Source organism: Gymnodraco acuticeps, unplaced genomic scaffold (assembly GCF_902827175.1).
Source record: "Gymnodraco acuticeps unplaced genomic scaffold, fGymAcu1.1, whole genome shotgun sequence".
NCBI classification, from domain to species: domain Eukaryota; kingdom Metazoa; phylum Chordata; class Actinopteri; order Perciformes; family Bathydraconidae; genus Gymnodraco; species Gymnodraco acuticeps.
Genome location: NW_022990975.1, coordinates 105,339 through 130,719, shown reverse-complemented (window position 1 = coordinate 130,719; position 25,381 = coordinate 105,339). Strand labels below are relative to the sequence as shown.

Here is a 25,381-nt window from a genome sequence, read left to right as displayed (position 1 = left end):
CCCTTTAAAACGTACTTGAGTTATGAAATCCATCACATTTTATTTGTAATGTTTGTTATTTGAATACATTATAATCCTATGTACGTTTCTGCAATTGCAACAGTATTACACTCCAATAATGCTAAAAACATTATCGATCATGGTCTCTATGGTACACGTCTTTATTTTTAAAAGACAAACAACCAAAGGTCAACCCTCCTTTCCACATCACCGTTTTAGGTATCACACAACACCCCCTGAGACACGAATCTACTGTTTTCATCATTACTACTAAACTAGATATGAGTCTCTACTATAAAACTGCAGCACCTTTGTTCATTACTGAGTGGATAAAACATTTCTCTGTGAGTCTGAGCTTCCCTGAAACCAGTCAAATTTGAGTATCAAATTATATGAAAACATGTCATCTGGGGATTTGTTTGTAACATTTTCCTTTTATTATCATATTGCTTTATCTATTTGTTTAACCCTCCTGTTGTCTTCGGGTCAAATCTGACCGATTTACTACTTTCATCAATCATAACTTTTTTGTTTTACATTCGATTGCATTAAGGCTTTATGATATCCTTCACAGATAGATATTTGAACATATACAATTGTTGATCACCACTTTCATTGAATTTTGGATGATTTAGTCAACTTTGTAACACCCATGATGTTCCCGGTCAAAAATTACCGCCATAAAGAAAAGGAAATAGTAACCATCCGGATCAGATAAAACACACACACAAACACACACACACTCTAGATGTGTTCCCCACCCCCCGCTTATGTGCCCATCCCCCCATGGATCACACCTGGCACACACAATACATGTTCAGTGTATATTCTTTGTATATTTACTGCAGTTTTTCATGTATACCAGTAGTCTGATACAATATGTACAGTTTGAAAGGGTGTTAAATGAAATTTGGTGATGATTAATGGTTTTTGTGTTAATGTAATAGCAGTTAAAACAGGACCGGTCAAATTTGACCACGAACACCAAATAGGAGGGTTAATATATTTCGACTCCAGCCTGAATCAAAAGTTATTTGGAATTGAAATAGGGAAACACCCATGGGAAAACCTCAATAGAAGAGAGAGTTAGGTGAGAGACGGGAAGAGAAAGGGAAGGATAGTGGAGTGGACGGATGGGTATTACCAGGCAGAGGAAGTACCCAAAATGTCCCCAGATTCACCACACTACATGGAACCGTCTTCTTAAACTGACTGCCCTCTTCATTACAAACCCTCTGCATTTCCACTTCCTCAAACACGCTGTGATGCCACACCCTGAGAGGAGAGTAGTGAGATGGTTTTGTGATGAATGATACCTCGATGGATTACATGAGACCTAAATATTTTTTTCTAAGTGAAGATTACATTTATGAATTTACATAAGGTGATTTGTTTCTGCAATGAGTGTCATAGATGCAACCAGGCAAGATCCTTTATTGTTTCATATGCTTATTATTTTCAGGTATAATGAAAAAATTACTTGGTTATTTAAATGGCAGGAATTCAGCATTCGTTAGGACATATGCCATAAAAAATGACATAGCATACTGTGAAATTTGTTGTGACTTTTTATTGGGGTTTTAAAAGTGAAACATATAAGCAATGGTTGTAATATTGTATTAGTATTAACAACACAATTGTATTTAGCTTCAAAGCTTTTATCATTTACAAGCCCTTTCGTTTTTTCTACCTGAAAGCCTACCTGCATAATGATCTAATGATGAAGATAATTTGTGTTTTCCACATTTATCGTAGAAGGAAGCATCTGTATTCTGATGGGACTTTTTGCAGGTTTTGTGCTTACAAATAATTCTAGGAGTATATTAGAGAAATAGTTACCTACATACTTTGGCAAGACCATTTCTTAGAAGTTCCATGGGACACGTTTTGCATTTCTCAGAGACATCCATATTTTGGTAAATGTAAAAATATGTGTCTAATGACCCACACATTACAATACATATAATTTAGCTTACGCTTTATCCAAAGCGATCATTTAAAAATGATTACATGTGATATTCATAACTGTCGCTTTGTGTCTCAATCAACACAGTAGTCTTTAAACCTGTATTGCTTTACAATAATCTTAAAGTTGTATTCATTTACACAATAATGCTGAGCTTCGACTTGTTTATTATTGACAAGCCCTTTCGATTTCCCTACCTGATAATGACAGAGTTAATTGGGGGTTTTCCTTTCATCAGGGAAACAGCTCGCGCTCTGCACACTGACGGGACTTTAACGGTTTTTTTAATGCCATTTTCTTTTTTTGCGGTGGAGCAGCACATATAAGAAACCCGGAGGCGGAGTCATCTGATAGATGTGTAGCAGCCAGTCTGAGTGCGAGTGCAACAAGGATCTCCTTCCGCTGTCCGTATGTGCAGAGAGCAGTCTGATATCGCTGGGAGGGTAAGGTTTTGTCTCTTTTACGCACTGAAAAATGTATTTGACTTAGCTGTAAATGTGTCCTTTTGTAAATGTACAGCTTTTACCACAGATAGGTGCTTGTATGTTATAGTATAAAGGCGTTTAATGTGCGGATGTGGCTCTCGCAGTGAGCTAGCTCCTCGTAGCCTGTGTGGTCCTTTGTGTCCTCCATTGCTCTGGTGACAGATCTGAGGAGGAAAGGCAGCCGGTTAGCCTGCTGCTAATTCACCACTTAAATCCCATTTTAAAGGATAATTCACGTAATGCAACACTCAAACTAGTCTGGTATTTATATATGTACAGCTGTGTATTTAGCCTTCAGCATCTTCCGGCTTGCATTAACCGAGAGCAAGCTTTCACGCAAGCGCTTTAAATGGAAGCTGTTTAACACCAGGCTAACAACCCCTCCATGTCTAGTATTTATTATAAAGTGGGGTTAAGAGTATTCTGATGCTGCTATTTGTTTATATTTAAAAAAATATCTGAAATGGTTAGTGGTCAAATATTATTTCGAGGGGATGTTAATGAACTATGAACAGGGCAGTTGTTGGTTAACCTCGTTAATTGCAGGATGTGCTGAATGAAATGATCTGCTAATTTGTGTAAAGCTCCATTTAAATAACTGTCTTTCTTTAATGGCATTTTTATGACATGCTGTGCTCTTACTTTTTTTAAATGAATTTGCAATACCATCACTTTTTGATAAGAAAGTTGCAAATGTACTTGGAGATGTTGTATGACCTTCTATAATGACATGTAATACTATGACATAGCTTTTTCATAATGGGACACTTTACTATGACTCATACCATTATATGACTTTTTTATGACATTTGTTAATTTCATACTATGACATTGTTCTGACTTTTTATGCAATACAATTACATTTTTAACACATACTATGCTATGACATTTTGTGTATTATACAATTCAGCATTATGTTTGGCATACCTTACTCAAGTACTTGAATGAACTTTTTCCCATGAGCTGTTGCCTTCAAATGAACAAACCATATCTGTGGTTCTTCAAAGCAGAAGAATGACTTGCTTTATCTTAATTTCTCCTGTAGAAAATGTCGTGTGGGCTGTGGAAAGAGACCCTGGCTCTGGCAGAGGACTACCTGTCCCTGAGCTGCACGAGCCCCCGGCCAGCCCCCCCGCCTCCCAGCGAGTCAGCCGCTGCCATGAGGTGCCTGGCCCGGGACATGGAGGCGCAGCACCAGGCTCGCTTCCACTCCCTCGCTCAGAGCTTCCTCAGGCAGTGTGGGCCGGACCCCTGCTCCAGCCTCAGGAAGGTGATAGAGGAGCTGGTGGGAGATGGACACTTGAACTGGGGGAGGGTTGTTTCCCTTTTCACCTTCACCGGGGTGCTGGCCAGACAGCTGCAGGAGCAGAAGGGTGTGAAGCTGGGGCAGGAGCCAGGACCGGAGCCTGGGAGCTGCAGAGGGCTGGCAGAGACCATCGCTGACTACCTGGGGGAGGAGAAGAAGGACTGGATGCTGGAGAACGACGGATGGGTAGGTTACAACATGTCTGCCTTTCAACTGATCACATCTTAGATATTGCAGAGCTGTGTCAACACAAACATTGGAGATAAGGGGTATGTTTGATTGTATCGAAGGCGTTGGGCCATTTACATTTAAAAAAATCCCCTTCAGACTCAAACTGAAAGTGGTGCATTTAGAATTTGGGCGTTGGAAACCCCCCAGAGTTTGATAGGATCATGTTCGCTTCCTGCTCGGTTTTATATTCAGATCTGTGTAAACGTGGCTTAGAAAGCAGCCAGGGCTTAGTTTAGATGCAGCCTTTTGAGTTTACGCTTCGCAGATGAGACGACGGACGCTCATGTTTCATGTGGTTGCTTTGATTATATGAATTGTAGAGTAGCAACAGGAGAGATTGTGAGGAATGTCGTCGACAACAAGACAACCCTCAAACCGAGTTGGGTCTTAAACGATCAAACTGTTTTGTAAAGGTCGGGCAGAACTGCACTATACACTTGTCTAGCCAGTGGCAATGAAAAGGACAAAGGTCATTTCAAACGTGCTTCTTGTGGCTCATTGAAGTGAGAAAAGGGTTGGGATGAAACCAAGTTCCCAGAAGCCTCAAACGGAACACAACTACAGTTGAATGTCTGCTTTTGTCAATGGGTTTGCCCTGGCCCCCTCCCAAACACCCACACACACACACACCCCCACACACACACACACACACACCCTTACCCCTCCTTTCTTCAGCTGGCAGCTGGTTTCAACAGACACGTAACCAGCTCAGCCAGATGGACTTTGTAGTAACAGTCAGGCTTCTGTGTGTGTTGGGTTTGGCTTCATATTGAAGTTAGCGTGGTATGACTATGAAAACAAGCAGCTGCAGAGGAACACCTGGAGCCGAGAGCAGGTGCAACTCTGGCCAACTGTGTGGCTTCAGTCTGACAACATGACGGAGACAAATACAGCACAACTGGTTATTATTGTCTCGCTAATGGAGCGGAAGAAGCTCGAATTAGTTCATAACTAAATTGACTATGAACGAACAAAAGGCCATGTGTTTCTGTAACTTCATGTTACAGGTTATGTGGATGACTTTAGACACTATTGGCTCGCTTAATGTTTGATATAATGGTTTTGTATTGATAACCTATACACCTTAAATCTGCAAGTAACTTGTACAACATTTGAAGTATATAATGTGAACGTACTCAAGTAAAGTTCCTCAAACATGATGGAGAGATTTACAGCAGAACAGTTTGTTATTGTCTTTCTAAAAGAGCAGAATAAGCTAGATTTACACATATATATATATATATATATATATATATATATATATATATATATATATGGAATTATTTCTGCACAAAAATGAAGAAGATGCCACCTTCTATAACTTCAGGTTGACACTTTGACATGATTTATTCTGCTTACTTTAAAAAACTGCTTGGCTGTCAGGATATTTAAAAAGTTGCAGATATCAGCAGTACTCTGAGCGCAAATATCTGTCTGTTTATGTAAAAACACGGCGCTGTCAGAGACTGAGACTTATTATCCATAATATATCGTATAATTGCCGCTAGCTGTCTGCCAAGCTGCCGTTTGTTTTAACTCCGTTTGGCAGCTTAAACTCTCTTTTTGTTTTAAAAAACCTACAACGTAAGCAGAAAAACTCACGAGTCGCAGAAAAACTCACGAGTCGCAGAAAAACTCACGAGTCGCAGAAAAACATTCGCTCTTGCCAGTAAATGAAACGTTTTTAACCATTTCTTGTTTCTCTTCTCGTAGGAGGGGTTCTGCTCGTTCTCCCGCACGGCCAGAGGGGTGAGCCAGGACTCGTCCATGAAGACGGCGCTGATGGCCGTCGCTGGGGTCGGCCTCGCCGGACTCACCTTCCTCCTGGTGCGCTAAGCGTCGTCATCATTAACACGTCTCCATCCATGTTCTCATATGGCACAGTTAAGCAGACGGACATCAATGCTGCAAACACAGGCCTAATCTGTAGTGGATTCAGGGTTATCATCTCCAGTCATCAACTGAATGTTTGCACATGCTCACAGACGCATCAATACTGACATTTGCTCCTTAAGATTGTAAACATAATCTCAATGCCTTCAGAAATGTTGGAGTAAGTGGCATTTAGCTTGCATATCTTTAGACAGTTTAATTACTTAAGCACAGGTTTCTGCACAGAATCGTGGTTGCGCTCAATGTTTTGTATTTTCGACTGTGCAGCTTTAAGACTTTCATTTCAGTTATTCCACAGCTTTTGGTTTTGATTTGTTCAATTGTAAGCTGCCTTTTTTATTCATGCGTTTACCTGAGTTGTGTACGTGGTATAGAGCCATTCTTGTGTACAATGTATAAATTAATATATTATATTTATATGAAATGAAACTGTAAGCAGGGGCCCTTTTTTTTCTATCTGACCCGCAGCTAACTCAGTTGTTTCATTGTTCTCATGCGTGTCCTGCATCCATGTGAAACACAACGGTGCTACGATATGTTGCGAGTTGTTTCTCATATCAAACAAACCAGGGACCAATCTGACTTCAAACATATTGCTATTAAAACAAACCGTTGCTATAGCATTTCCCCCCCACAGATCTCTTAAACATTATATTTTTACATTGTTTTGGTCTATTTATTTGTCACTGTTTTTTTTTATAATAAAAAAAGAACCAATAATGGAGTTTGTGATTCTTGTGTGTGCAGAAAAGTCTTTCTTTCAGTGTGTCCTCTTTCAGCAGGTCCGCACAGTAGGAATATGAAATGATCTGCCCTCCTTTCTATATGCAGACATATTTCCATAGATAAGATATGTCCTGCTGTCTGCCTCTGTGCTCCTCTGACCGGCGCTCTGCTCAAGTTACGCAACAGGATTCACAAAACATACTTATGCTCAAAATGTGACATTGGTTTGTCATATTTGAGACAAAAGGATCTGTAATTTGTTCCTTTCGAATTTAAAAACCTGTGCAGAAAATGAGAATCAAAGGACAGGTTTGCCACTAAATTAGCCATTAAACGTCTTTTGAAAAATGTGAACTAAATGTATTTAAGTTAATGGACTGCATTTATAGAATGTGTTAAGGCTGTATGTTGATATAAAACCAGTTTATTTTACGTGCTTATACATGTATAGTAATCCAACATTAACACATGTTACTGATCTTAACGTTATATGTACACACATTGACTTATAATGGCCTTATAACCTTATATTGCTTAATATAAGGACCTTTATACAGAAATGTCAACAAAAAATGGGAAAAGTTTATCAACATTGACTTATATAAACTGACTGAAAGCTTTGTGTCCAAACAATCCCTAAGAAAAGGAATACAGATTAGAAAGACATATTTGAGTGTGTGTGTGTGAGAAACTGCAATGAGGTCGTTGTGCCGGCATCTCTGGCTTCTCATAAGCAGACAAAGAGCCCATGTGTGGGCCTTTACGATCAGAGCGCTGAAAATGATCCTCCCCCCCCACACACACACTATTGTCTCCATTACGATCACAACTCATAGTACAGATAACATTGTTTGTGAAAAAGAGAACCGCGGCAGCTTCTGATGTGGAGATGAGTTTCCTGTTGACAGTTGTTACTCTACCACGCAGTGAAACGCCAACAACAGTGTCGCAAACAGCAGACAAATCTCTTGTTATTATCTGTGTATTTTATGGATTATATAGTGAAGAGATTACATGGGCAGAAGTCCTCTATTACTACTTTCAAAATCAATCTAGAGGGCTTAAAGAGCCAAAATAGATGTTCCTTTCATTGTTACATTGACAGTAAACACAAAGAACAATGGCTCCCTTTAAAGGATAATGTGGTTAATAAATCCCATGAAAAGCCAACAGTGAATTAATCATATTAGCTAGTATTCTGTGTGATATAGTATATTTCTGCGTATCATACATTTCCTTATTCTGATGGACACTGTGTTTTTTTTCTTTAGTCTATGACACATGCTGCTCTGCTGCCACAAATACTCGATAGAAACCAAAACTGTGGTTGAAAAACCCCCGACAGATACACAGTCTGCCCCAATGTGTGCTAAAATAAAAACAGTGCACAGCTGTTTTAGGAAATTATAATATATTATAATAAGATTAACTTTTTTCACGTGCCAGCTGGGAAATGTGTTCTTCCTATTGGTTAGCCTTTTAGTAGTTATATAGAACCATGACCCGTTTTTAAAGATTTATGTTTTCAATAGGAAGCAATAAGCTTAAGGCTACAGACAGGCCGGAGAAGGACCCTGTGAGGGGAGTGAGCGGCGTGTTCAACTCTGTGACCTCCACTCACCCACACAACAACAAACACACAGCTGCTCCTCTTATCACCGCTCAATATGTTCACATATCACAGACATGTGATTGTTTAATCAAGTTCTCAAATATGAAAGGTACTGTTTACTTATATAAAATGCTATTATAAGAGAATGTTTTCAAAAAATAAGATTATATTAGATGCAAATATTATACTTCTACATCACTACTACTTTTATTTGACACCTAGTTATTGTTACTTTGCAGATAGAAATGTAAACACCTATCATGAGCATTTACAGACTTTTTTACGAATAAATATCACCAAAAAACTCAAATGTGTTTTTAAAGCCATTATTTGTATGTATTAATTACATTTTTGTAGTTTCATGTTTATATATTCATATGATGCATTATATTAATAAATAAACTTCTACTGCTCATTTCTATTATTTCCAGAACAGAGATCTAAACATCGGATAAAGTCAGATGAGAAATGTCAGGGTTTTATTTGTTGTCATATCAATCATATTAACACTATATTGACGTATTAAATGTGTATTAAAAAGGGAATCTTTGATATATTATATACATTTATATTTTTAAATGCATCCTTGTCCAATGCTAATGTTTCTGGAATTTTGGAGAAATCTACAAATGCAAATCAGTTTTTTGTGTGTGTATTTTTAGAAGTTTTCATTCACTTAAGGTAAAATAAGACGTGATATAAAAGCTAAACAGCCCAGACTCCAGATTGACCGGTGTACAAATAATTCATGTTTTAGCAGGAAGCTGTGTTTCCGTCCCATTTATCAGATAGTCCTTTTGATATTGATTTCATCTGGTGATAACAGAAGGACGAGGAGGAAGTCAATCGCCATTGACGTGGACGATGGTATCAGACACACAGCCGGCTGTGATCACCACAGAGAGACATTTGACTGAAGTCAGGGCAGCGTAGTCTTACTTTGCTAAAACAACTCGGCACTTCAATAAGTAAAAGTCACCATTCAGTGATGCTTTATTGCATTTCAGAGAATTAGTTTGGTTTGAATTTATTACAAATTAAATTACAAAAGCATAACAATACTTTAAGTTGTTTTAAAAAGTTCAAATATTTGGTCGAGTCAAGTCATTTTTGCTACGTTAATACAATTGCTACAGTAACAAGAAATAGCAGATTTAGTAGTAGGGCATATTTTGCAAATTCGATCTGAAAAGAAGAGTTTGTATTCATCACGATTTCAGATTTAGTGCTCATCAACAAATATTGTATGTCTGACCAACCAAAACATGGTAGAATAGTTTGGCATTTATAAATTCTTGCCAAGAGTTAAATGAGAAGATTATGACCACTCTCTTATCTGAATGGTAACAATATGGCTACAACTAGCAGCTGGTTCGCTTAGCTTAGCATAAAGACAGGAAACAGGGGGAGACATCTAGACTGGCTCTGTTCAGACATAACAAACCTGCCTACCAGAACCTCTAAAGTTCACAAAACTAAACATCTTATATTGTGCCTTGTTTGATCCACATAAAAACCAAAAGTGTAGAAATTACAATTCACTATTTCACGAGGTTGTGTGCCGGACTGTTTCATTGCCTGGACCCGTAACTCTCTGCTAGGGGGCCAGGCAATGAAACAGTCCGGCATATAACCCCCCCATTAAATAGCAAATTGCTGTTTTTACACTCTGGTTTTTGCATGGATCAAACAAAACAGATGTTCATTAGTGAGCTTCAGAAGTGCTGGTAGGCAGCTTTGATTGACAGGAGCCAGCCTAGACGTATCCCCTTGGTTCGGGACATAAGGCTAAGATAAGCTAACCAAACGTTAGCCGTAGCTTCATATTAACATTCAAACATAAAAGTGGTAGCAGTCGTCTCATTTGCTAACTCTTGGCAAAAAAGCCAATGATCTTATTTCCAAAAATGTCAAACTATTCCTTTGTACCATGTGTGGCTTGATAAACAGTTTCATTTGTTTTCAATTCCTCAGTAGGCGACATGTTTTATTTCTGTAAGAGAGCAGTTTCTCAGGCTCAAGCTGGCTGAAAAGCTTCTAGACTTGCATCGTGAAGAGGAGAGACTGTATATATTAAGTATTTCAGATTAAGTGCTAATCAATAAAAAAATCAACAACAATGAAAATTACATTTAAAAAAAAAAAAAAAGATATTGAATGTTTGACCAACCAAAAATGTGTTGAAAAGTCTGGCATTTTATTTGATAAATTGTTGCCGAGAGTTAAATGAGAAGATTAAGACCACTCTTGTATCTGAATGGTAACAATATGGCTACAACTAGCAGCTGGTTCGCTTAGCTTAGCATAAAGACAGGAAACAGGGGGAGACATCTAGACTGGCTGTTCAGACGTAACAAACCTGCCTACCAGAACCTCTAAAGTTCACAAAACTAAACATCTTATATTGTGCCTTGTTTGATCCACATAAAAACCAAAAGTGTAGAAATTACAATTCACTATTTCACGAGGTTGTGTGCCGGACTGTTTCATTGCCTGGACCCGTAACTCTCTGCTAGGGGGCCAGGCAATGAAACAGTCCGGCATATAACCCCCCCATTAAACAGCAAATTGCTGTTTTTACACTCTGGTTTTTGCATGGATCAAACAAAACAGATGTTCATTAGTGAGCTTCAGAAGTGCTGGTAGGCAGCTTTGATTGACAGGAGCCAGCCTAGATGTATCCCCTTGGTTCGGGACATAAGGCTAAGATAAGCTAACCAAACGTTAGCCGTAGCTTCATATTAACATTCAAACATAAAAGTGGTAGCAGTCGTCTCATTTGCTAACTCTTGGCAAGGAAGCAAATGAGCAAATTTCCCAAAATGTCAAAAATATTCCTTTAAATTGGTAACATGTGTGGTTTGATAAACAGTTTCATTTTGTTCCCATTCCTGAGTAAGTGTACATGTGATGTTTTTGAAGAGAGCAGTTCCTCAGGCTCCAGGCAGCTGAACAGCTTCTTGACTTGCATCGTGAACACACGGCATTATTTTTCATGTGTTCATTCATAAAAAGAAGTAAAGATCAGCGCCCAGATCTTCAGAGTTGCTCTTATCATCGCTTGTCTGTATTCACAGTGAAGATAAATGGTCTGATGGCTGACGGTAAAACTCATTTGTCTTTGTTTGAATTTTTCCCAATTATATTTTTTGAATTGTTTTTCTTGTCTTGTTTTCTTGTTTGAATTTCCTTTTGTGCTCAAATAAGCAGTTGTGAGAGAAAGTAGCCATTACAAAACAAACCATTGATCTTGCAGTGTGAATACAGCCAATGCTTTAACCTCCAGCTTTTAACGGTGTCCTCATTCTTTCAAGAACTTCTTGATCAATTTCACCACCTGTTCACAGGAAACACAAAACATTTTGGTTGTTAAGGACTGGTTACAATTCATGGATAAGTTGTCATCTAATCGTAAGCATTCATGAACCCCTCAGGATGAATTGTAATCTCTTTGGTTGATAGTCCAACTCAAAGTCCGACTTCTCGTCTAATATTGCTTAACTTTTGTGATAAGTACTACTTTTATAGTTGGCATGCTATCACAGTAAACTTCAAACACGGTTAACATTTTGAGCATGTTAGTATGATGGTGTCACGGAGCATGACCCTGGTTTATTGTTGAATATTAAATCAAATGGATTTATATGATGTTTCATTAACTGATGAGGTAAATGTGAATTCCCCATCAGTAACCAGGTAATCCTGGCATTTTATAATAACTAGTGATAACGAATGTGATATCGATTCTGCTGACAGTTTAAAAAAAAAAAGTTGTAGAAATGTTTACTGTAACTTGACATCCAAATGTTTTTATGACCCTAAAATAAAACCTTCATCCACTTAAAACTATTCAGTTGTTTTGTTGTAAAAAAAGATGTAGAAAACATAACTGACTGACACACTGACCTCATCCGAAGGAGGGATTTTTCCCGTCTTGAGCTTGGAGTAGATCAGCTGGCCGTTCACAGAAATCTCAAAGCTGTCTGTGGGGTGAGAAAGTACATCAATGTTAATTCATTGTAGTATAATGTATTATTTACACAATAGCATCTGTGTGTAAGTAAAGCAGGTTTATCTGAGAAACAGGAACTATATCACTGACACTACATTCCTGTCAACAAAAGAAACACCAGAACAAAAACAGGTTGGTTTTCAAGTTCTGACACTTAAGAAAAACGACTAAACAATAATATGTTTAGGACGTGACACGAGATACTGTCGGCTAACTGAAACAAGAAACACAGTTTAAAGTCTTTCTTTGACAGTGTTTAAAAAGTCCCATTGTTACCAGTTGTGTAAAGTCACTAAGTAGATTTACTCAAGTACTGTACTGCTACTTTGTACTTCTACCCCACTACAAATCAGAGTTTAACCGTGTACTTTTACTTGTGAAATATGATAAACACTTAAATAATGCTTTAGTTTGAGAGTAACAAGCTAGCCTGCAGTATACAGAGTAATTCAAACTAGCTGCACCTTGACCAGCCTTGATAACACTCTTATGCATCAATAATTATAATCAATCATATCATACAATTCTGAAACGGGCCAATTTGTATAATGAGTGTTTCTACTTTTGGCAATACTTTTGTGCTTTTACTTGAGTCACAATTTGATTGCAGGACTTTTATATGTATTCCTACACTCTGGTACTTCTACTGTTGCTCAAGTTCAAGGTCTGAGTACTTCTTCGACCTCTGGTTGTTACCCATAATTACATTACATTACATTACATTGCATTTAGCTGACGCTTTTATCCAAAGCGACCAGGAAGACACAACCTTGAAGAAAACAGAATCATATAAGTACATCAGGTTTCATAGAGCCAAAACATTTCAAGTGCTACTCAACTGGCTTTAGATAAGCCAGTCCTTTATTAGTATAAAAGTGCTTCGTTAATAGTTCTATCGCTCGAAGTGCAGTCGAAAGAGATGAGTTTTCATGATAAGACTACTTTATGCTGTGTCATTTTCTCTTTCATTATGACGGATGAGTCTGAGTGTAAAAGCAAAAGCATCTTACTCTGCCTCCCGACCCTCCCGGTCACCTCCTTCACTCCAGGAACCTGCCGAATTGCTTCGGCTAGTTGCCCGTAACGGTATGAGTAACCTCATCCGCTACTGCAAACAAAACAAGAAGGAGAAACACATTAGGAAAGACAAACAGATTATTGGCACACAGAAACTCTCAGACCAATAAAGAATGGCTGTATGGATCAAAATAAGCAGATCTTTTACAGCTCAATGGAAAGTAAAGTATTTCTGTGTCCTTTTCTTTTGATCCACAATATATTTATTTGTAAAACCATGAAATACAATATTTAGTTTTAAAGAATTTCAATTTCTGGATTGACACAAAGTAAAGTACAGAAAACTTCAAACAAGAATGCTTCCCATGTTTCACTGTGCGTAGTATGGTGGTATAAACAAAATGGATTCTATTAGATGAAAAGTATTTACATAAAAATACAAGTAGTAAGAAGAATACAATACTAATACAAGCTCAGAAACGGCAATGTTTACATACAATACTTATATAAAATCCTCTTAAATCCTGTTAAGTTAGGATCCTTAACCTAGTATGAGTATTGAGATACGTTTTTTCCAATAGCAACAGGACTACGCCCTAGTGTGAAATAAAACAAAGATCTACCTTCTAACTTTTAAGATGTTATTACAGTGTGTTCTGAGATCATGATACAGTATATAAAGTTGAACACTCACCAGTATTCAACCTCCACTGAAGCCATGGTGGTTGAGAGCTGTTTTCACGGCTGTAAGTCGACGCAGAGCTGTGAGCCTTCAGTCAGGAAATGAGGAGAATAAAGTGCAGAGTCATTGTTTTCCTCTATATAAAAGTACACCGCACCCTGTGGGAGGGGAAACCAGTCTGACTGCCTTCTGAGTCATAGCTAGCCACCAGTTGTATTTATATTCAGTACACTTAGTTTATTTTCTCATGCCGTGTTTAAGAGTTACTTTAATGCTTCTTTAACCAAGTGTTCCCACACCACTTCATTTTCTTCAAATTCAAAGGTTTCACAAATCCCACTTCACTCAAAATGACAAGACAGAGCTTAGTTTGAGACATAGATCAAGGTTCATGACTGTCACAACACTGAGAATTTGTGACACAAAGAGTAATAGCAGGCATTAAAGAAACTCAGCAATAACAATTAAAGAGAGAAACGTCCATGTGTTTAAAAATGCCTTGCTGTTTTAGAGTGACAGGAAGCAATATCGTCTTTTCTAAAACAGCAAAACAATATATTTAGTAAGTTATGTAGAGATTTGAGAAAAAATAACAGCGTAAAATCACTTAAATGTCCTCTCTTGCATGTTAATAAACATATCTTTTCATAAATATATACATTTAAGCACTTTTCTATTTATGAGAATCTTCTAAATCTTTCAAGGCCTCCATTTTTTCCTTCAAAATTCACAAACAGTCAAGAATTTGAAGAACTTCCTTAATTATTCCTTCTTGAGGAGGTTCCTAAATAACCAATTCAAGGACCTTTCAATGACTTTCCAGACCCAATTCACTCAAATTGGCATTGTTATTCCACATCTATTCTGTTAGATACATGAATGACTAGTTTCCTTTGCATTGCACTCTCTTGAGTCAGGTTGCAAGTGAAACAATGACTAACATGTAGACAGCGGCACATTCATTCTGGCTCAAAACATTACACTTCGGTTTCTACCCCTCAAATTCACCAAGTTTCAATATTATAATTGAATTATTATGCTATTCCAAATAGTGCTGGAGGACAAATCATCAACTATCTTTCTGTACAAAATAACCAAAGATCACACGAGGCTTCAGCAGCCGCAGTTAGACGAATAAAGCAGATTTTGTGCACAACTCACACATTCAGTCAATGTCCACCTGCTGCAGGAGAGCATGGAAACAGTGACTCTTTCCAAAGTACATACGGAAAAGCTGTATAAAAATCCCTCACCCGTTAAGAATGAGGAAAAGTGACTGTACCGATGTAGAATTGAAGCCAAGGGCCAATCATCAGTGTCCTCAGCTCACCTATCAGTGTATCTAACAGCTGAGCCTCCATCAGTTTGGTCCGAGGCAGATGAACGGGGGTTATTGTGGGGGATTTCAAACCCCAGCAGCTGCTGTCCCTCTGAGGAATCTGTTCACACAGCAGCCTCTTTGTCTCCTCTGCACAGATACGTTCAAGAATCCACCAGCAGGACGATCTGCAGGACTGCACTGCCCCACTGATGATGGACTCTGTGCAATGGCAACAATTCAATTAAAACGTATTTATGGTGATATGAGGTATGCAAGCCTGAACTATATAGACCTGGAAACGTTATTTCGATCTCTCTGTCTGTACACATAAACTGAAAGATTGACATTAAAGTTGACTTTGAGACATCAATGTGGACACAACATTTTACGATGGCATTTTTATTTTCTCGATTAATCATTGATTAAATAAAAGGTTGAATTATGTCAGAAAGACAAACAAAGAGCACCCACTCTTGACATCTGGGCCCCAATGAAGTTTGTTTTTTGTGCTTAACAGACTCAGAACGTTTCAGCTGTATTTTATACCAAATATAAGACATTTGGAAATAACCCCTGCAGATATAAGTGGCTGTTTTTCTTTCTTCTTAAAGCTTACTACTAAATATGAATTTGATTTAATCTGAATAATTGTCACGCATTGAAACACAGACATGATTTAGAAACGATGTTGCCAAAGCTTTTTTAACATTTTATTTGTTTTAAAATGATGTCCAGTACAAAATGTTTACAGTAATACCCTTACGTCTGTCAGTTCCCCTGAATAAAATATTTTTAATCTGTTCAGCTCATGCCAGATAACAGTATCTATAAGATACACTAGATTGTAATTTGCTCATACAATAGTTGATGACAAAGATATAGCAATAGTACCTTTGTAACAATAAAAACTATCAGCAATATGTTGGTGGACACACTCTCAATACAATAACATTACATACATTGTTCTGTAAAAGTTGCATTGCAATCTGCCCATATTTTACAAGATTTTCAAATTCATGTATATCTGTTCATTAACTAAGAGACAAAAGGTTGTGATACAAGTCTTTACACATTATAAAAATGATGTGGTGTAGCAGTGGCTCAGCAGCCGTCCTCTGAAGCTGCTGTAACAGATGTACAATGCACTTAGATGTGTTCTTTTTTTTTTCTTAAAACAAGGCAACTTCTCAAACTTCATAATAAATAATAAACCCTCTGCAACAAAACGGTACCTGTGGATATATCCAGTTCGTATATATATATATATTTTCATAAACTTGTACAAAATATGTTTAAAAACATCTTCTCCTCGTGTATTTTTACTTTAAAAAAAACAAAACAAGGTTAAGATGGTTGAATTGTGTTCGACAGCGTTTTGGCGGGATGGACAAAAGCATGACACAGTCTGCATGCACTGGTTTCCATGGAAACTCAGGTGTGATTCTTCCAGTTGATTGGGTGCGCCTCTCTGCTCCTTGGCTTCGACTAAACATTGATCTGAAATAGCGTCCTTGACATGATTCTCTCTCGCTCGTTCACTTCCTCGTTCCGATCCGCTCACAGCATCAGCCTCATTGATTGGCGGGACTCTTTCTCTTTGACCCCGCCCCCTGGATTCGGAGGGTCCTCCTGTGGGAACGTCACCTTATCCGGGGTGTAGTCATTACGCTTTATATCTGGGAGGAGAAGAGGAACAATATGTTGCAAGAGATTAAAATTGTTATCTTGTGTTTGTATTCTCTCATTCAATGTTTATGCTACAGCTGGGCAATAAAGACATTTGTATCAATATACATCCTACATTTTGGATATCGTTATATTGCACAAGAGTCTTTTCTTGCTTGTTTTTTAAAGGCTACGTCACAGGAAATGGATGTCATTTCCTGAACTGACTAGGCTGTTCTAGCTGTTCAGTGTTGTGCTATTAAAATACAAGTGCAATGACTAATATATACCGTTTACTCTGCTGACGCTGGCTGGTACTTCAGAAAACACTGCTGAGAGATGACTGTGCTATTTGCAATATACCATTTTTAAACACTATTATTATTGTCATTTGCTTTCTCAATGCTTTATGTTCAAATACTTTACTTATTTTTGTTACCATGAGTGAAAAAACCTATTAAACTAAATCATAACTCAAAGTAGAGTATTTGTATGACTGGAGACGCATCTGGAGGGAGTCATTAAATCATCCGAATGCTCTGGTTGAGGTTGGAGCGTCTGAAGTCTTTTGTTCTAGGAATAAGCTGACTGAACAGCAGCTGCTCCCGACGCCTCACCTGGGAGTTTGAGTTTGCGGCAGCAGGAGTTGCAGTGGTGTTTGGCTCTGAAGTTCCTGATGGCATCATCCCCCAGGTTGGCCGGTCCAAAAATCATATCATAGGATCTGCAGGAGTCACACAGAGATCAGTGAGTGCAAACACAACAGAGAAAGCAGCAGATAGAGTAGGAAGTGTATCAATATGGTGAGGCTGCTACTGGTTAATATGTTTGTTGTGTATTCATTTTACAATCATTTCATTAATTAATACTTAAGTCTAGCCCAGAGTTCCCGTTAGAATATTTTTTCGCCGGTCAACATGTCCGTTAAAGTTGAAATCTTCCGGACAAAATGAGAAAAGTGCCGGTCAAAGGTCTTCTTTGTTATTTATTGAGCTTTAAAACAAATTGATATGATTCAATATTAAACTAATTATAGTAGATTAACTACATTATTCAAAAGTGTTCAGTAACTTACAATAACACGGGAATAATAAACGGAGCGCTCTCCCTCTCCTGACAGCCCGTCAGTATCATGCAGCTCGAGGATCAGTGATGAGTGACCCGACAGTAAAACTAAACATATCTATAACTAGTTTAGGTAGTTTGAGAGGTCATTAAAATAGCTACGTGTGATATTCTAACCTGAAGTGTGTGTTTTGTTCCGCTCACCGCTGCATGTGATCATGCAGAGCTGCGTGTCGACTCGTCAGCAGCAGCTGATCTCTCTCTCCCGTCAGATTAGACTTCACTCGCGTTTATGTCCATATCGATCAGATCCAGCTAGTTCTAGCTAATGATAGACTACCTGCTTATTAAAAGACACCTAAACAATAAGCGTCGCTATGCAACCGGGTGAGGCTGCAAAGTATAGCGCAGCGCTAAACGGAAATGATTTTGAACGGACACTTTGACCGGAGAGATTTAGATTTGCTGGTCTTCAGCATATTTTACCGGTCGTAGTCCGGTAATTACCGGCTAACGGGAACTCTGGTCTAGCCTATAAAAGATGGTCAGAGAAAGGTGAATCATTTCAAGAATTTCTTTAAGTCCTACATGTTCCTTAAAATTCGGTTTATGATTGCATTAAGACAAAAGCATAATAAGGCAAACAAGTAAAAAGCAGCAAATTACGAGTCACACAGAGATGCTCAATAAAGTGTCGCACAGGATTCAGGAAAAGTGACATTTAATGATCAGCTTTTGACTAACGATTGGCTTAGCTTTACAATATTGAGCCAGAAGAAGCTATACAAATATTTCAAAACGGTGAATGACATGTGTGAGAGCTCACTTACCCCTTCTCACCGCTCGTAATAACAGATGGATCTGTCAGAATCTCGCCGACCCCTACACACACACACACACGAAAAAGCTTTATTGTCATGATACAAAATCGGCTAAGTCTACAGGCAGACAATGGAGAAAGGACTTTCATTCACACAAATCTTTTTCACATGCATGAGAGAGGGGAACATCTACACCTAAGCCATTTCCATAACTCGTGAGTTTTTAAACCGAGGTAAAAAAGCTATTTAATTTAAAACAAACTTGACTCCATTCAAAGGGATTCAGTTTGGTAACGTAAGAGTGCTGATTGTTTACCCTGCAGGTCGAGCACCAGCAGCTCTCCGCGGGTGTACTCGTAGGACCAGTGGCTGAAGGCCAGCATGGTTTCCTCCAGCAGGTTGGTGGGCACGATCTCATCTCCGTTGTTGTTGTTGAACTTCCTGAACTCTCCGGTGATGCACTCCTCTATCGCAAACCACTGTCCGGCAGAGTGACAGTAGAGCAGATACACCTCCAGAAACCTAAACACAGCGGGGACACAGGTTTAACGCCAACAGGACAAAGAAAATCCTCCAAAATGTTTAATTATATTTGAGGTTTGAACAGCAAAGAAAAACAGCCTAGCATTTAAAGTGACTCAAGGTATTATGCATTTAGAAAGGTAGGCAAAGGAACGTTTACCAATGTGTTGATGCTTTAAAAGGAACAGTTTGGCTTTGTGGTAAATGCACTTGTTCACTGATTAAATGAAATCAATAATACTATCAATAAGCTTGGCACTAAATAGTTGAAATAGTGTGAGAAGCGCGTAAATCATCCGTTGTGTTGCCAAACCACAACCAGCTACACAACGCGTATCTGTGCATGACATTCATACCGAATCAGATCAATATAGGAAAATAAAACCGATGTGAGATATGTGGATGAATTCTGCCACAGCCTGCGTTTGTTCTCACCTCGGAGAGTAAGGGATCGTCTTCGGCCTGATTTGGTTAAAGGCAAATGTCAGTTTCTGAGCAGCTCGTTGTTGTTGAATTTCCTGGAGTGACAGAGAAAAGACATTTAAAGTAAAGCTTTGTAACATCGCCACAATCAAAGATTCTAGCAACAGTTTTACTAGTTTTTATTTAGTCTTCATAGCTAAAATGATGGACTTTGATACTTTCTAAAGAGAGATGACAACCTTTTGTGTTAACGTGGCGGTACCCAATTGTTTGATACATAACGTGTGTAAATCCCATAAAGCTCTATCAAACTAAAGACACAGTTACAGGTCGGACAGGGTCTCAGAAGCCTTCGCTCGTACCCTGAGACAGAGGTGCAGCACGGTGTCTTCCTTGTAGATGCTCTGCCAGGTTTGGACCACCTCTGGAAGGAAGGATTTGACTATATACAGATGTCCTGGTTTGAGGATGTCGTACTCTGACCAGGTGCAGAGCACCTTGAGGGCCCGCCTGAGACCCCCGCCCATCTCCTCCTTGCTGAGAAACTCTATTTTGGCACAGAGGCCCCGCTGGGCCCAGGAAGACATGCTGTTGTTGATGGTGTTGGGGGAGCTCTCCTCCAGCCGGTACACCGTCACCGGCTCTCCTGAGGAACACAGAGCCGCAGGTCAGACAGAGCCGCAGGACACACACACACACACACACACACACACACACACACACACACACACACACACACACACACACACACACACACACACACACACACACACACACACACACACACACACACACACACACACACACACACACACACACACACTACACACACACACACACACACACACACACACCACACACACACACACACACACCACACACACACACACACACACACACACACACACACACACACACACACACACACACCACACACACCACACACACACACACACACACACACACACACACACACACACACACACACACACACACACACACACACACACACACACACACACACACACACACACACACCACACACACACACACACACACACCGTTCCTTTAATGATAAAGGAACGCTGCTTGTTCAATTCTGTCTTAAATCAAAACGCATCTTAAAACTTCTACTGCTCTACAGAGTTTGTGCAAAGAAAGGCAGAAGATACTCAAAGCAGAATAACATTGATATCGGTTTACTGAGTGCTTCCTCCTTAGCAAACATTTGCCTACTTCTGCATCAGCTGCAACATGAACACTCAAATGGTCGTCATAAGACATTTGTGTTGTAATACTAATGTTTAAGTGGTTATTTGAGCCAATACCTCTTTGAAATCGAGCTCTTAGGCTTGGTATGTGTTTGATTTTCTTTAATTGCTGTTCTACTGATTAAGTGGACAATGCAATGACGAGGTACGCCCGACACTGACATTCTTCCAGTGCACAAACCAGTTGTCTCCATCCGTCCAGTTCAAAACGGGCCCAGAGACAGTCGTGTGGGTGCGTCATGAGTCATGAGACTGTTCAGCAGAGGAGGAAGGAAACAACTTTGACTGATTGCAAAAAAACTTCAGTTCCTCCTGAGCTTTTAGATCAGTTGTTTGTTTTGGTTAGTCATTATCTGCACTGACCAGTCAAAACTAAATAAGTACAAGCACATGCTGGAGTGCACTAGACATATTGATTAGGATTTTTAGCAATAACTTCATATTTAGTAAGAAATGAGATTAGACCAGAATCACTTTGTCTGTTTTAACGATTCCACTGATGAGATTGATTTCGGTTTAGCTGGCTACATTTGATCACCATATTACAATGAATGTAATAAGACATGTTTATTAAACTAGCCAATTGGTTCAAAGGGCCAGGAAATCTAAACAATAACAATGTTTTAACAACAAGTTTGTCTTTGGATCTTAATGTTTTATTAGGTTTCATGTAAGGATTTTTACAATTGCTATAAACCAGCGGAGCAGCTGTTTTCTGTAATTGCTAAATATTGAGCTTAGAGCTGCAACAAGTTGTACACTGTGTAGTAGTACAGGTAACTTGTTTACATTACATCCCATTAGAGAAGGCTTTATATTTCAAATATTGCTAAATACTGTTATAAGATGAGACTTTCAAATATACTTATAACTTGCGACATTGTGTTCTAACACAAACTGTAATCCATGTGTTTGTTGCAACATATTTATGGGTAAATACCAGTCAATGGTAAATACTGAACAACCACCTCCTGACTGCACCATGATGACATATCTAGAAACTGTTGCGTGTATTTACACTCCGATATATTCACAGCAACTGCTCGACTGCCACTTGAAACTGTAACATCGCAAACTAAAAACTGAATAGTGAAGCCAAAATAATCATTTCAAGAAAAACAACAACACACAAAAGACACAGTTTGGCTGTGAAAACCGAATGCAGCAGGTGTGGAGAGAGGAAACAATGTCTGCCTCCAAACTTCCTCATTCTCCAACCGCCTGCCGTCTCTGTATAAAGTGTCTGCGGTGTTTTCACCTGATCCGACATGTCTGTGAAACATGTGCTGTGACCCAGACTCACCTCTAGGGGGTACCGGGGTGAAGGGGATGCTCTGAGACAGCCTCATCAGGTTGTTGCGCTCCACAGCTGCAGGAGGAAGAGTATGTGCACTTGTTAATATTGTTTATATCTTCACTTTGTTTTATATAATATTTTATATTGTAGCATCGACTAAGTTGTCTTGTGTCTTACCTGTCAGAGAGAAACCATTATTTATTAATTTGTTATTATCATACATGTTACCTCCTTGTGTCTATTAACCTGATAACATGTTATATTTGGCTGCTTGTACCTTTTAATGTTTGTGACAAATAATCTGAGGGGAATTTCTTATTGTTTGTTTTTAACTTGTCATTTTGTAAAAGCACTTTGAGCTGCATGTGCTGTACGAAAAGTGCTATATCAGGGTTCCTGCAGGTTTCACCAAATCAAATGTAAGACTTTTTAAGACCACTTTGAATAGAATTTAAGACCTATTTCACGGCAAGAAAGTATGAAGGAAAATTGCTATGAAAGAGGAAATACGTCCCATAATTACTTACAAAGTAAATGTATTCATGTTCAACATAAGAACGATGACTGAGCATAACAGCATAACAGTACAGTAGTCAGAGCTCTGCTGTCTTCATGCTGTTGTAGGATTGGTGTTTAGCTACGGTATTTAGCGTCCACAGCACCTCCGCTTTTAGGGTTGACGTAGACTCAAACGTCGCCCGGAGGTCCCGGTGTTGTTGCGGGAGTAGCTGCACTAGCTAACGCCGCATTAGCTAAACAAATGCTAATTTTTGTTTGCAAAAGGTGCAGCGAGCTTCAAACACGTTCCCTCCACTGGTTTCAACCAAGCACCACATTCGATGTTTTCCAACTAAATGTAAGACTTTTTAAGACCCCGCGGGAACCCTGTATATAAATAAAGCTTTATTATCATTAATATGCAAACAGGTTAAGACAAACACAGGAGAGGAATCAACAGAGGTGACAATATTTGGTGTGATTATTGTTTGCTCTTAGCCTCTCGACCACAGACAACACTCAAGTTTTAAAAAAGCATAACTAGATATGTAGCATCATTGATTTAGCAAACTAAAACAATACAAGAAAACACAATGAAACACCATATTCCCCATTTCTCACCTGAGTACATGAAGCTTTCTATGGGCTTGAATGGAGAGCCAATAGCTATGGAGAAAAATAGGAGAACTGTTAATCTCTTTAAATAATTAGTTGATGACATTTAATGAACATGACGATGAAGAAATGATCCAAGAAAATCTATACAACAACATGAGCTGTTCTAGCGTTCACCAGCAGATGTCTCCATTTCACAATTGTGCTTGCATTTAAATGTTCTTAAAGTTCTTGGACATTGTTTTTCTTCTCATAAATAAGAACAAGATCAAGGACAATACTCAGGAAGAAATAGACCATCAACTCCCTGCAAATATCTTTTTCATTCTATTGGTCTTTCTGTCAAAGTATTGCATGCAGATGTATGGCTTGAGTGTGTTGTGATGTGTGCTCGGTCAGTGTGTGACTCACAGTCCTTCCTGGCTCCCAGGTGGCTGTGTCGGGGCGTGTAGAGAGAAACTGAAGCTGCTGTAATCACTGAAGGAGAAGAAGAGCACAGTGATGCTTGAATCCAGAAACACGAGTTAACATACATCAAGCATTACTCCGCAAAGTTCACTCACTGTATTAAGATTTTCCATAAACAAAGTTACAAAATACTTCGAAAACAGTCCATATTCAATGCAATTTAAGCAAGTATATGTATTAACTTTTCTTATCTGGAATGAACCTTCTAAAAGGATATCATATGTGACCTGCTCCATCGAAATCAGTCGCATTGACCCGAAGACACATTTTGAGTTGTATACACTGTTGGAAAGAGGAGATTCCTAGCTTTCTAATGATATCAGGATTGTTTTTGTACTCCAAATATTAAGCGAAATATGTCACATTATATAATGACTGTCACCGAGTCATCATTTTGAGAAAAAGGCCTTTAAAGTTTCCTCTTCTCTGGAATCCATCGATCTGATTGATTATTAGTGGAGCAAATGATCAAAATACTACGGAGGGAAGATATTTTAGTTTGGATTACTGGTCTGGGGGAAGCTCGCGAGTGTGTGTGTGTGTGTGTGTTTGTGTAATTTTGCGTTTGTGTGTATTGTGTTCACGAGAAACATCGGCTGTTGTTGTGCTTGCTGTGACGTTAAGTTACTCCGTTCTCCGCTTGTAATTATGCCGAAGCTTCAAAGTTGTATTTATCATCTGAATTTGCCGAAACAAGTTTAATATTCTGAAAGCCAAGACTTTGTTTAATTGAAATTAGATGAAAACAAACTGTAACGGACCCTGCCGTGTTATCTATGATTACTATACTCTTACATTCATAATTTCAGCCGGAGGGAGGGGGGGCGGCGCTGCGGAAGAGCAGATTGCGAATGAGGTGCCTGTCATCTTCCCTTTACAAGCTTCAAACATGTATTTATCGTGTGATTTTGGAAATAAAAGTTTCATATTCTGAAAGCCAAGACTTTGTTTGTTTAAAATCAAACAAAACACCCGAACCCCGAACAAATAGTTTTTTACGTAAATCCACGTTTATTTTGAAATGAGCCGTTGCGACTTCCGACTGATTTCGATAGAGCGGGTCACAGATTCTGGATGTAACATGGCACCTTTTCCATTTTGTTGCTAAAGGCAAATCATAATAAAGCCACACTATCCTTCATTAGATCATTATAGATGGTAGTAAGGCAGCCACTAGAGGAAAGGTCAAAGGTCACTTTGATAACAGCGTCTGTGGAGATGCTGCTGGACCAGCAGAACGAGCCGGACCGAACTAACTCACCGTTGGGTGATTCTTCCCCAGGGGCTCGTCTGACGGAGAACAAAAGAAACAAAACAACATTAGTTTAACAAAAACATGTGAGCTTGTGTTCTGCATTAACACACAGTAGGGTGGAGAGAATAGTGGGCGTCATTGAGTGCTGGCTTCAAATAAGTTCTAACAAATATGTATCAGTGCAAATGAAATCAGAAATAAAATAATCTGACTTCAACAGACATGTTCAA

The 25,381-nt window shown here is 38.8% G+C and overlaps 2 protein-coding genes and 1 long non-coding RNA gene across 4 annotated transcripts in view; 1 reads left to right on the top strand and 2 right to left on the bottom strand.

The window, feature by feature from the left end:
• The first annotated feature begins 2,259 nt into the window (after positions 1-2,259).
• Positions 2,260-6,601, top strand: bcl2l10 (BCL2 like 10). Its single transcript, XM_034235533.1, has 3 exons — positions 2,260-2,409; positions 3,497-3,943; positions 5,702-6,601. Exons 1-3 carry the CDS (start codon positions 2,377-2,379, stop codon positions 5,822-5,824), a joined length of 603 nt encoding a protein of 200 aa, XP_034091424.1. The 5' UTR covers positions 2,260-2,376; the 3' UTR covers positions 5,825-6,601.
• Positions 6,602-9,184: 2,583 nt separating this feature from the next.
• Positions 9,185-14,098, bottom strand: LOC117558970. Its single transcript, XR_004570899.1, has 4 exons — positions 13,943-14,098; positions 13,242-13,339; positions 12,126-12,202; positions 9,185-11,556 (listed from the first exon to the last, which is right to left on the bottom strand). It is a non-coding gene; the product is annotated as an uncharacterized LOC117558970 (long non-coding RNA).
• A 1,825-nt stretch (positions 14,099-15,923) lies between these two features.
• Positions 15,924-25,381, bottom strand: part of trpm7 (transient receptor potential cation channel, subfamily M, member 7) — a 67,452-nt gene continuing 57,994 nt past the window's right edge. For both annotated transcript variants that reach the window (XM_034235529.1, XM_034235530.1), the window contains exons 31-40: positions 25,158-25,186; positions 23,840-23,905; positions 23,435-23,479; positions 22,322-22,387; positions 20,110-20,393; positions 19,760-19,842; positions 19,119-19,324; positions 18,812-18,863; positions 17,534-17,640; positions 15,924-16,927 (exon numbers count right to left, since the gene is read on the bottom strand). In XM_034235529.1, the coding sequence (XP_034091420.1) occupies positions 16,809-16,927; positions 17,534-17,640; positions 18,812-18,863; positions 19,119-19,324; positions 19,760-19,842; positions 20,110-20,393; positions 22,322-22,387; positions 23,435-23,479; positions 23,840-23,905; positions 25,158-25,186 (1,057 nt within the window). In that variant the 3' untranslated portion in view covers positions 15,924-16,808. The remainder of the gene's footprint in view (positions 16,928-17,533; positions 17,641-18,811; positions 18,864-19,118; positions 19,325-19,759; positions 19,843-20,109; positions 20,394-22,321; positions 22,388-23,434; positions 23,480-23,839; positions 23,906-25,157; positions 25,187-25,381) is intronic.

Bases quoted from the DNA above. Each gene is read 5' to 3' on its own strand.
- bcl2l10 (XM_034235533.1), top strand. From the start codon at position 2,377: ATGTGCAGAGAGCAGTCTGATATCGCTGGGAGG. The intron at 2,410-3,496 runs GTAAGGTTTTGT...TTTCTCCTGTAG, and splicing joins AGTCTGATATCGCTGGGAGG to AAAATGTCGTGTGGGCTGTG. The intron at 3,944-5,701 runs GTAGGTTACAAC...CTCTTCTCGTAG, and splicing joins TGCTGGAGAACGACGGATGG to GAGGGGTTCTGCTCGTTCTC.